Genomic DNA, 12,394 nt, shown 5'->3' on the forward strand with positions numbered 1-12,394 from the left:
CATCTTCTCCTTAAACTGTTGCTAAGGTCAGTTATCTCATTATAGACTTCTTTTTCCCTCTCAGGTTACGTTCCTGTGTTATTTTAGTGGCATCATCCAGGTTGTTTCATTGCCACACTTACATTTCCCTTGTACTTTTTCCTGTCTAGAACTTTCTCTTTTTGTTTTAAATTGAAACTTGCAGATTAGAAATGAAAAGGCAAGAAAATACCTCATTAACACGCAGAGGAAAAAAACCGATCCTGTTTGCACAAAAATTTCCAATGGCGTTGCAGCTGCTTGAACGCTTGCTTATGTTTGACCCTAAAGATCGAACATCTGAAGAGGAGTACTGTCAACAACGAAACAGTTTATGATGTCGTTTTATTTACCAAGGAAATTGTTGAGTCTGATGAATGCGCGAAGACTTTATCTCATCCATTGGTGCATTCGAGAAATTAGATGATCCCTATTATGTGGTTTGTCAAAAGTGGATCACCATCTACTCAGCCAATGTCGAAGCTTGAGTTTGGATTTGAGAGAAGGAAATTGATAAAAAAAAAAAAAGATGCTAGAGACATGAGGTACGGTTTTTTCCCATTATGACTGCTACTTTGTTTGTGAAAAAGTGATCTACATAATTCTGAATTCTCTTGAACTAATAGATTTAAATTATCATCCTGAGATGCCTCAGGAGTCTTTGTGGCAGTGATCATACTAGGTGCTTTGTCTGAAAGGTTAGTTGCTACCAAAAGCTTGTACAAGAAATATGTTCTTCTGGTAAAGGTTGTTCTGCATTTTTACGTTCAACCACCAAAAAAGTTAAAGTTTCTAATACAATTTTTAATCCTATGATGTGGACAACTTAGGTTTTCATTGTTAGATCTTGATGTTGGTTTCGTTCTTTATTCTTCCTCTATCTCACAATTTATGGTTGTTACAGATCGTAAGGAAAGCAACGACTTTAATCTAACAATCACACATTTGATTTTCCTGATGGCAACTTTGATTATCATCTAATCGGTGATAATTATGAGTATATGGTGGATATTATAGGAGAGACAATCATCATCTTGTTCGTGTTTGAGCATGGCCGTTTCCAAAGTCTCCTCTCCAACATACGCATACATCGTGAAATTAAGTTTTGAGTGAGGAGATTGAAATAAGATGCTTGAAACCAATTAAAACTAATTATTGAACCCTTGCTATTTTTGATGCTTTTTCTGGTGATACTTTTGTATAACAATCAAAGCTGAGCAGCAGTTGCCATAATAGATAGCCATAACTCTAACATGAGGGGAAAAAAGAAAACTGTTTCATATTATTGCATCTTTGTTTAGAAGGGTTCCTTTTTCTATGATCAAATGCTCTAGTGACTCAATAGTGGATCCATAATATTTCTTTGGATCCAATTGATCATGTTCTATTTCCAAGAGTGATGCTGGTTCGTGCATTCTAGTAGTAATGATTTACTCAATTATTTTTAGTTGAGTGTTTATTTTTCAGACTCCTCACTGCATATTAATGGGGCTTAGTGTGTCGTGTCAAATAATGTTGCTTCGACTGAATAAAGTTATTGCACCAAATATACTGTAAAATGCAATGAAAATTTCTTATGGGTGGTGCTTTTATATCAATTTATTGGAGTTGTTTGGTTCGAGTCACAATTTGCATATCTCGAGGAGCATTGTGGGTGAACAAACCACTCCACTTCGGAGGAAGCATGCTTCCTTGCCTAGGTATGTAGTTGATACTGTGTTTTCTCAGAGTTCTTTGAATATGCAAAATTAAAAGTTCTTCATCTTCAATTTCACATTATATGATACAAATCATTGTAATGAAGGTAACCTTGGAGCAACGGTCAAGTTGTTTTCGTGTGACCTATAGGTCACAGGTTCGAGCCCTGGAATCAATCACTGGTCTTGCATCAGGGTAGACTGCCTACATTATACCTCCTTGGGGTGCGACCCTTCCCCGGATTCTGCGTGAACGCGGGATGCTTTGTGCACTGAGCTGCCCTTTCGACAGTGGCGGAGCCAAAATTTTCATTAAAGAGAGTTAAAATATAAAAAAGTAAAGGGTGCATGTGGCTCCGCCACTGCCTTTCGATACAAATCATTGTAATCAAGTGTGTTCTCATTAACTTAGAAAGTAATTTTGGTAAATTTTCAGGTTATATTCCTTCTTTTTCTAATACTTGTGCCTTCTTTTGCGCTATGGGATTTGTGGATAACAGAAGTGGCCTACATTCTGGTTGTAAGTGCCTTGTGATTTAGTAAATCATTTGACCCCTTTGTTTTGGATATTTACACATTCTTTGTCACTTGAGACACCTGTGATATGTTCACAAAACCAATAATCAATTACTCTTCTTGTATTTCTCCATCTGACATAATTCCTCTAATAGGATTCTCTTAAATATATTTTCGTAGGCAGAACCAATTGAAGGCGACCCAATGAAGCTGATGGTTTATCTTAAAAAAGTTGCTGCACTTCATGCCTAGTTTAACTCTTTAGCAATTACACTTAGATGTCTTGATTCTGTAAATTATCAGTATGTAGGGTCAGCTATATTTATTCTGTAAACTTAATTCCTAAGTTTTGTATACCATGAAGATCATAATTGGTCTCCTGCTATTTCTGAATTGAGACGACATTTTTATATTTCTTGTTAGATAAATGGTAATTAGTTGCTGTATGTCTTAATTTTGTAGTGACTTGATAGGTCTGTGACTAATAGTTTTGTACAAGTTGTATGTATAGTCCAGTTAACAATTTGCAGGTATAGTATATGAGTCAATTATGCCATTGCTTGAAAAAGGGAAGAAATTGGTGAAAACTTTTTATATGTTTCCGTTATATAAATTGGTGATTATTATGAAAAGCTAGTTGCTTGATGTTTTCTCAATGTAAAGTGGAATCATAGTTTTTCTCTCTTTCCTTTGTCAGATGACCAGATGCAATATCTAATAAGTACACAATTACACATAACATAATGAGAGTAAATAAGTTAATTAGAATAAAAATATGCCATTTTTTTTAATCCTTAAGACTCTTAACAATGATAAACTAAAAGAAAAAACAAATGGTAAAATGCAAACTGACAAATTAACTACCATACAGTCACCTAAAAAATGGGGAAAACATAAAACTAAGTGGATTCCATTTTAAGCGAAAACACCACGGACGGGTTATCCAGTTTTCGAATTGGTACGTAATTGAAAAATAGCCTCTATTTTGCTGCAATCAGCATATTATGCTCGAACTCCAACACACGAAAAGTTCCAACATAATATACTGGAGATTGAAGTACCTATGTATGAACTTCCAGCATATTATGCTGGAACTCCAGTATACCATCCTGGAAGCCCAGTATATTATACCGGAACTCCTGGAATATTTATCGGATTTTGAATAATGTTTTTGTTTAGATTTATCTTTACATGAAAAGTAGTTAAATTTCGATTACTTTTGAAATTGTGATTATTTTTTAATTACCACTTATAAAACTGGTTATTTTTGAATTTCACCCATTTCAAAGCGTGAGATTCTAGAAGAGAACCTGCCACTATAAAGCACATTTTTTCCCTTTATGGCCTAAGGCTTTACACAAATGTTCCTTAATAAAAAGGTGGTAGTAATATTTTTTTAGAAAAGTAAAAAAATAAAAAAATACAGTAGTAATATTGTGGTACAAAATGATTCCTTTTTACAGTTCACACACACCTCAACTTCCCATGCAAAGTACTTTAGGAAATGTTTTGCAGAACTATCACAAGTTGTACCCTCAAAGACTCCATATTAGTTTCTAAAAAAAATTGCATAGTTTCACAAAACTCTGTGTTTCTCTTTATGGAGCAAAATCATCCATTTCAATCATCTCAAGTAATGGAGTTTCCCAAATTTCCTCCTAGTATGCACCTCTCATTTCAACTATCTTCTCATGTTTTTTAATGCATTGTTTTCGTATTGACTCCTTACTACTAATAAATCTTTTTTTACCAGTTATTCCATCACCAGTAATGTATAAGAATCAGCTACAAGAGTACACACAAAAATTGGCCAAACCTCTCCCAATTTATCATACAGTTAATGAAGGTTTTACACACGCGCCAAAGTTCAGATCAACAGTCTTGGTTGATGGATCCAAATACGAATCAACATCAACTCATCCCACTAAGATTCAAGCTGAGCAAGCAGCTGCAAAACTAGCTTATGAAAACATCTGTAAAAAAATTGATGCTCCAGAATGTTCACTTCTTTATAGGGTACTCTTCACACTTGACCCGTCTAGTCATATATTTTGCCAAAACTTATTTGGGTTTTTTTGGGCAAATATATGTTTGTTCGTAAATTTTATCCATATTTTGGCGAATTCCCAAAACCCAAATCGCAAGAGTTGGTTTTGGCCCAAAAAATATTACTATTACATTTTTTTAAAATTGTTCCAAACTTTTGTATTTTATAAAAGAGCCCACCATTTATTACTTTGTAATAATGGTGCTTCGATATAATGAACGTTATTGATGAATGTACTATTAAGTATTTGTGATAGTTTCTAGAACTTGTGGTTATAAGTCATGTTTCATGTTTTTTCCAAAAAAAAAAATTGAAATATGTTTTAAATTGATGTCCAAACGCATTTTCATCTTCAAACCAAACTTCACCCAAATCAAATTTTTCAAAAGAAATTTGGGAATCTATGGCAAAACGCTAGCTTAGAGCCCGTTTGGCTTGGATTAAAAAGGTAATTTTTCAACAGAAATAACTTTTAAGCCAAAAAAACAATAAGTCGGGGTTGCCCAAGTTATTGTTTTTGGCTTGTTTTAAACAGTTTTTAACTTATTTTTTGATTTTACCAAAACATTGAAAAAAGTTAAAAAGGTTTTAAAAGCTGATTTGACCAGCTTAAAAGCGAATCCAAACACCCTCTTAATATCTAAACATTTATGTTTTGCTTAAAATACATAACTTATTTTACTTTCTTGTTTGTCTTTTGTTGTGTTCAAGGAACCACTATTGTGCAAATCCATTCTATATGAATTTGCTATCAAGAAGAACCTGAGAAGGCCTATATATAACCCAGGATATGAAGGGCAAAGTTCAGTTTTTATTTCCTCCGTGTCTTTGGGATTTAGAACTTACAAAGGTGAGGAAGCTGGAAGTAAGAAAATGGCAGAGCAAGTATCTGCTCGAGCCGCTATTGAATCGCTCTTAGGTATGTTGATTTACTGGTTTTTTAATTCTATGTCAAAGCTTAAAGACTTTCTGTGCAAAGACCTGTTGTCTAACCTCTTAAAAATCTTGAAGAAACTGATGATGGAACTCTTTCCCAAATCATTAAGTCCAAAGATAAGTTCCATCCTGGTATACAACCCAAAAAGGAAGCTGGCTCTGATGAGAAAATCTTACCCAACTGCTCTGGTTAGAAAATCCTAACTATAATTGATTTTTTTAAAAAAATTATACATGTCGAGTCACGTCTTGTGTTGTTCTGAATAGGTAATTTACAAGGCCAAAAAGATAAGTGCCATCCTGGTATAGAAATAAAAGATGAGACTGGCTCTGGTGAGAAAATCATGCCTAAGTACCCTGGTGAGAAATCCTGACTATAATTGTACTTTTATGAAAATTATACTCGTCGAGTCACACCTCATGTTGTTCTGAACAGGAAATTTACAAGGCCAAAAAGCTAGCATTGAGGTAAAACACATACCCATCTTACTGTTTAAAATATCAAGTTGGATCTAGCTTTGTAAATGAAGTATAGTAAAGGTTCAGAGAGGGAGTGCTCATTTATAATATATTTCTTCATTTACAGCGAGCAGTGGTTTGTTTCCACTCTGATGGGGCTGTTGGTAATCCTGGAAGTGGAACAAAGCGTAAAAAGGAAACTAACAACTGGGGAAGGAACAAAATGAAAAGATTTGGTTATTGACACTTTGACTGCAAATGCCCGTCTTAAAACTAGGTAGACTTGATAACTGTTGACCTGAATAGGATCATGAACTTATTCTGCAAAATTCAACTCATCTCTGTATAAATTTGATTATAAAGTATTTTCATATGCTGCTAATCTCTCACTGCATTCTCTGCTTAATGCTATTGATTAAGAAACACACACTATTGCAAAAAGGATTATAAAGAAAAAATATAATCATGAAAAAAGATAGCAATGTTCCAATCAGAGAGAAGCGCAAACAGGTTTCTATGTCCTATTTAGGCTATTCCAGATTTATGTGAATCTACATGTGTAACCACCTTGTGTCCAACTGTATGGTACATTGACAGTTCAGCATATTAAGCCATAAACATATTTTGATTAAACAAAAAAGCCTCAAACACATCGCTGGGCTAGCCTCCCGCTTCCAATTACTCAAGAAATCCAACTGAAGGTTTCAGGCCAATTATTCTTTCTACCCGTTGCCTCAGACTGGTAGCATAGTACTCTCTTCAGTGTGTGAACAATCTCCTTGGTCGTACCTTTCATGGCTTGAGTAAAAATTAAACATGAAGCAGTGCCACTTTATACAAATGTTGAGATAGTTAAAATTTCTCTGAATTGTATCGGCAACAGGAAACACAGCCAGCCAAAATCATCAAACACTATTGCCAGTAAGTTATTGAAGGGCTAAGCGGGGATTCCAAAACTAGACGAACGTTTCTTGGTATCTCTCGTTCTATTATAGAGTTGGTTCATCCCAAAATCCACTCGACTGCTATCCTGCCTTACTATGTCAGGTTAAATGATACTACTCCGACTGGAAACAAAGTTGCTTGAGCAGATATATGTTTACATCCCTATCCAAAACACTTCCCATCGGATCCACTTACCAGATCAAAGTATTTTCTACCTTCAAGCAATGTGGCTTTTCCCACCATTTTGTTCAATCTGTCGATTTATTACTCTTTTCTTCCTGAAACTGAATGTAACTAGTTAGAAACACAAACACTACAAATACAGAGACTGTACAATCTCTGCTTTGAACAGAGTTACAATAACATCTTAAGTGACTCTCACCCGAACTACTGATCATAGGAAGAGAAATTTAGGATGAAGGAAATTTCCTTACCTTTTGCTCTCGAAACTCAGAAGGATACCAGTACCAACGACAACTGAGTATGGTGAATGTCTAGTCATCCAACAAATGTCCACCTCAGCAGATCCCGAAAAGATGTACTATGACTTTTCTCATGGCTGCAGATTAGGTTAACTCAGGGCAAAAGTAATCTTAGGCAGCATAAATTCTGTTAGTAAGCAGATTTTGAAGAGAGGGCCATCATATGTCAATATTGAGGCACAACAATATCATTGCCACATAGCTAGTGGTGCTCAAAGAAGTAGGAAATCAATCAGTGAGCTCAGTTTATGATACACAATGAACAGTCACTGTCATACATTTGGGGCAGACAGAGATGCATAGAATAGGCCTGTCAAGAATCTATCAGCCAGAGAACAGATTAACAAAGATTCAGTACTTCAAAAGCGGTATTCGACTTATCTGAGAGGAACAACTGCTCAACCTCTCCTACACATTCACCTGATTCTTCTTGCTGTCAGATTTCTGATAAACTTAAGGCAACTATTCCTCATCCTTTTGTCCTATGATGCTTAACTGCAAGGATGATGGACCATATATCTCAGCACATATCCTCTCTACCAACATCAATGAGGAGATAACAGATTGTACGCACCAAAATCACCAAACAACAAGAAAGGAGTTACCCCTCTGCTGCACAGTTGCTTCAGTAAAAAGTTTTTCATGTTGGATAGAGGAAGAACTAAAACCAAGTGCTTGCGCTTTTCTTCCCCATGTGCAGGGCAGCTCGGTGCACTAAGCTCCCGCTATGCGTGGGGTCCGGCAACCACCATAAATCCTCAACATGTGTGGAGATGGCCTCATGGCCAGCGCAATAGCTAAATATTACCGCCGCTGAAATCTACTGGTAAACTTTCACATTCTAGTACTACCAATAGTCTCCACAGGTACAAACACCTCCACTGAAGTGATGAAACCGGTTATTATCCCGAATGATTATCAATCTCCCCACAATCTTTGATATGATCTTGATAGCAGTATGACAATCTCCACAAACCCTTAAATTTTTCATCACACGAATTGGTCTCCCAGATGGTACATTTAGAATTGCAAAGGCAACAGCCAATTTTTCGCTATGATACTTGAGCATGTGTGCCTTCTCCTCTTCATCCACATCATGCAGGACCAATTTCGTGGCAGAGACATAACCCTCCTGCTTCATTAGTAATTCTAATTCTTCCAAGAAAGCATATATTTTCTTGTTGTCTGGATGCATGGTATCCCCGACTGAAAAAAGATGAATCTGATTTTGCAGCTCAACCCAGCTGTAACCAGGCATTTTCCTTACACCTATATCCCTCATTTTTAATCTCATCTTGCTAACATCACGCCATCTACCAGAAGCTGCATATAAGTTTGAGAGAAGGACATACATCCCTGCATTCAATGGCTCTAAACTGAAAATCATTTCAGCAGCCTTTTCTCCTAATTCAGTATTTCCATGGATCCTACTTGCCCCAAGGAGAGCACCCCAAGTTGCAGCATCTGGTTCACATGGCATGTCCTTCATTAGATTTTGAGCATCATTCAGGCGACCAGCTCGACCCAGAAGGTCAATCATGCAAGTATAGTGTTTTGGGTTTGCAGTTATTCCATAATCTCGACCCATTGAGTAAAAGTATTCCATGCCCTTGTCAATCAGGCCAGTATGGCCACAAGCAGACAATACACCAACCTATAAAGAAAAAGGACAAAAAAAGGAAACCTAAATAACTGTATATAAAAATAAGAAAATAAAAAAACATGCACATAAGAGGGAAGTATTGAGAATATAATGATTGTGTCAAAACCCTATATCAGATGATGGTTGGTCTCTGTAGCGTGACTGTTCAACTAGAAAGAATGGAACATGCAAAGGTAACCCACAACACACCGGAGCAATCTTTACATACAATCACATTAAGCAATTAGGGATGGAGTGGTTTTGAACAGTTCCATAAATGCAAAAGCAGTTCTAAAATAACCTTGAAATCATTTCTAAAATTAATAATGTATCAACATTACCATGGTGACATCATCAGGTTTGAAACCTGCTTCTTTCATCGATTTGAATAGTTGAAGAGCTTGTTTGCCAAAACCATGCCTTGCATAACCAACGATCATTGTATTCCAAGAGACAGCATCTTTCTCTTCTATTTCCTCGAACACATCATATGGCTCATCAATGCTTCCACACTTACAGTACATTGCTAGGAGCGCATTTCCTACGTAGCAACCAGTGTGATATCCAGCCTTGACAAGCAGTCCATGTATTTGCTTTCCTAATTCGAAAGCAGCAATGTCAGCACATGTACTCAAAGCGCAAGTAAATGCCGACCTATTTATCCTCCCGCCATTTCTTTTCATCTCCACAAACATGCGCAATGCCTCCTCACTATTGCCACTTTGAGCATATCCAGCAATTATTGCTGCCCAAGAGATGCAATCACGACAAGGCATGCAATGAAATAAACTTCTGGCACTCACGATATCCCCATTTTGTGCATAGCCTGTTATCATTGTGTTCCAAGAGCTGACGTTCTTGCAAGGCATTGCCTCAAAGAATTCCCTCGCCAAGTCCATCCTCTTAGACTGCACATATCCTGCAATCATTGCATTCCACGAGATCTCATTCTTCTCTGGCATCTCATGGAAAATCCTTCTAGCCTCATCTACCATCCCATTCTGTACATAACCAGAAAGCAGTGAAGTCCACGTAAACACGTCTTTAATGGGGGACTCATCGAACAACTTCCTCGCTTCCTCCAAATTATCATTCTGGGCATAACAAGAAATTATTGTGTTCCATGAGACCTGATCCTTCACAGGCATTCTATCAAAAAGCACCCTCGCCTCAGCCAATAACTGCTTCTTCAAATACCCGCCCAACAAGCAATTCCAAGAAACCAGCGGCCAATAGTCCTTTGACTCAAACAATTTCCTCGCCTCCTCAATCCTCCCATTCTGAACATACGTAGCCAGAAGTCCATTCCACGAGATTTCATTCTTCACAGGCATCATGTCAAAGATCCTTTTAGCATCAGCAATGTATCCATTCTGGGCATACCCGGAAAGCAACGCATTCCACGAAACTACATCTTTAACAGGCATTTGATCAAACAATATCTTAGCTGACCCAAAATTCTTACTCTTGATATACCCACTAAGCATAATGTTCCAGGATACCAAATCTCTTTGAGGCATTTCATCAAACAACTGCTGTGCGAGGTCCAATCTGCCGTTCGACAAATACCCAGATATCATTGCATTCCAGGATACACAGGACTTGGCAGGCATGGAATCAAATAAGCGCAGTGCGGAATCGCATTCTCCTTGTCGCATGTGTTGGGTGATGGTCCTGTTCCATTGCACTATATCCGAGCTACTGACTTTTTTTGCCTTCGCCGGTGGTTCACCGCCGGATATCTTGGGACTTTTTCTGTGTGGTAATTCTGCTCTGAGATGAGTCGCCGGTTCGTTTTTCAGTGAACGCGAACAAATGCTGTGCAATCTTCTGAAGCGCATTTTGAAATCACGTACCATTGGTCTAAACAGTCAGACCATTATTTTCAAACTCTGTAAACTTTGGCGGGAGGTAGTTGCACGTCTATTGATCAGATGAGGGGCTATCTTGAGCCCAAAAAGCCATCTTGGACCAACAAGTTACACTGTACAAATTCATTTCTAGCCCGTCCAATAATCTGGATATTTACACAAATAGCCGATCATATTCATTATCTTTTCTAGTCATATACGCAGATTATATATTTATTATATATAATTATACACGCATATTACATAAAATATGCATATATTATATATTCACCGCCTTTTTTAAGTTTCAGCTGTTGGGGCGGCTATTTGGGTTAATTATGTTCTTATTAAAATGAGAAGATTAACTTTTGAAATCGACAATATTCAAACACGAGCATTTAAGTCACTGGAATAGTTCAGAGTCCAAACAAAATTAATACTAGTTACCTCCTATAAAAGTTGATACCTTATTTATTTTAAATAAATACCTTTTTAAAAAATTATATTTTATAGCTACCTTTTGACTTTTTATAACCAAATATTTATTTATGGTCACCTCCTATCCTTAAGTCATAAAATAAGCTTTGTATTATTTTTCTCTCTCATATCCCCTCAAATTTCTCCTATCCCCTACCCCATATCTCTCTATTTACATCAACTTTCTGTTACACGCCCTAAAAAGCAGATGCATAAAATGTATTCATCTGTGTATCTCCATAGGCTGTTTTTTTTTGGGATTGCACTGTATATTAGGCCATGACTGCATTACTGGTTCTTGAGAGCAGACTGAAGGAATGAAAAAGCATTGATGAAGTCAACACCATATTCTTTATGGTCAAGATGTGAGATCAGTTTTCCGCTGGGACTTAGTGTGATATGTAAACAATTGGGTGCTATTATATTCATATATTTTTTAATGGTTGAAAATTCCGTAGCTAATATTGTTTTTTTATTGAACAAAGGCGACGGAGTTGGGGCTGAGCAACTTGAATTTTCTGTTAATATATTCAATGTATCTCGCTGTTTTTTATTGTATTCATTGTCTTTTTTTATCATTGTATTTCAATATATCTCACTGTATTTTATGTGTTTCATTGTATTCATTATTTTTTTTTCATTGTATTTCAATGTAAATCACTGTATTCTATGTGTTTCATTGTATTCACTGTCTCGCTGGTGGCACAAGTAAATGTGAAGTTTTGAAGACTGAACAAAGGAACTCAGTCATGGACCGGGTCCATCTTGTGAAGCACAGTCGTGATCAACCCAAACATGTGAGATGCACATGAAGGAGATAAATCTAACTTATCAGAAGTAATATCTCCTGATCTGATCGAAAAAGTTGCATATTGGATAAGGAGAGAAAGACTCCTTACACGAAGAGAACGCAGTTTAGGAAGAGGATAATGTTAGAGTATGAGATCAACTAGAACTCTTCTACCATAAAAGAGTAGCATTTCTATCCCAGTCAATCTCTAATTACTAACCCATTGAATATCAGTGTTGTTCTCTTTTACAAGTAATGCACATAAGCAGAAGTTAAACGTGAATTGAGAGCAAAATAGCAAGGCAATTTTTGCAAGCAATTCATGTGTGATTCAAGTGTGCAATCCTGAAGCTACTTGAACCAGTTCCAAGTGTCTTTCTTTTATTTCTAGTTCAATTGTAGTAGGTGTTTTCATTGTACCTTTTCAATTTTTATAGAAGTAATTGTATTAGGTACTTAGAGTTTTCAAGTTAGAGTTAACTTGAAGTTGTCGCAACAGTTGAAGTTGTGTGCCACAACAGGATTAGAGTTAATC

General features: G+C 36.6%; 2 protein-coding genes and 1 long non-coding RNA gene across 8 annotated transcripts; 2 read left to right on the forward strand and 1 right to left on the reverse strand.

The window, feature by feature from the left end:
• On the forward strand, positions 1–2,682 carry LOC107822834 (uncharacterized). 5 transcript variants are annotated; one of them, XR_012711132.1, is made up of 4 exons: positions 45–563; positions 674–1,718; positions 1,823–2,235; positions 2,416–2,682. It is a non-coding gene; the product is annotated as an uncharacterized LOC107822834 (long non-coding RNA). The 5 variants fall into 5 exon arrangements; XR_001656481.2 differs by having other exon boundaries at positions 44–563; positions 645–1,718; positions 1,823–2,682; XR_001656478.2 differs by having other exon boundaries at positions 45–1,718; positions 2,412–2,682.
• A 1,054-nt stretch (positions 2,683–3,736) lies between these two features.
• LOC107822833 (double-stranded RNA-binding protein 4-like) lies at positions 3,737–6,055 on the forward strand. The gene is made up of 7 exons (XM_016649404.2): positions 3,737–3,892; positions 3,985–4,247; positions 4,990–5,197; positions 5,290–5,403; positions 5,482–5,574; positions 5,651–5,682; positions 5,801–6,055. Exons 1-7 carry the CDS (start codon positions 3,832–3,834, stop codon positions 5,915–5,917), a joined length of 888 nt encoding a protein of 295 aa, XP_016504890.2. The 5' UTR covers positions 3,737–3,831; the 3' UTR covers positions 5,918–6,055.
• A 110-nt stretch (positions 6,056–6,165) lies between these two features.
• LOC107822832 (putative pentatricopeptide repeat-containing protein At5g52630) lies at positions 6,166–10,753 on the reverse strand. Of its 2 annotated transcripts, none has more exons than XM_016649403.2 (3): positions 9,084–10,753; positions 7,053–8,754; positions 6,166–6,896 (listed from the first exon to the last, which is right to left on the reverse strand). In XM_016649403.2, exons 1-2 carry the CDS (start codon positions 10,599–10,601, stop codon positions 7,948–7,950), a joined length of 2,325 nt encoding a protein of 774 aa, XP_016504889.1. In that variant the 5' UTR covers positions 10,602–10,753; the 3' UTR covers positions 6,166–6,896; positions 7,053–7,947. The 2 variants fall into 2 exon arrangements, with proteins under 2 accessions (XP_016504889.1, XP_016504888.1); XM_016649402.2 differs by having other exon boundaries at positions 6,166–6,902.
• Positions 10,754–12,394: the final 1,641 nt, after the last annotated feature.

Source organism: Nicotiana tabacum, chromosome 6, assembly GCF_000715075.1.
Source record: "Nicotiana tabacum cultivar K326 chromosome 6, ASM71507v2, whole genome shotgun sequence".
NCBI classification, from domain to species: Eukaryota; Viridiplantae; Streptophyta; class Magnoliopsida; order Solanales; family Solanaceae; genus Nicotiana; species Nicotiana tabacum.

Coding starts and splice junctions, on each gene's coding strand:
- LOC107822832 (XM_016649403.2), bottom strand. CDS start 10,601: ATGGTACGTGATTTCAAAATGCGCTTCAGAAGATTGCACAGCATTTGT. Junction 8,755..9,083: donor AACCTGATGATGTCACCATG/GTAATGTTGATA, acceptor TTTTCTTTATAG/GTTGGTGTATTGTCTGCTTG.
- LOC107822833 (XM_016649404.2), top strand. CDS start 3,832: ATGGAGCAAAATCATCCATTTCAATCATCTCAAGTAATGGAGTTTCCC. Junction 5,404..5,481: donor AATCTTACCCAACTGCTCTG/GTTAGAAAATCC, acceptor TGTTCTGAATAG/GTAATTTACAAGGCCAAAAA. Junction 5,683..5,800: donor GCCAAAAAGCTAGCATTGAG/GTAAAACACATA, acceptor CTTCATTTACAG/CGAGCAGTGGTTTGTTTCCA.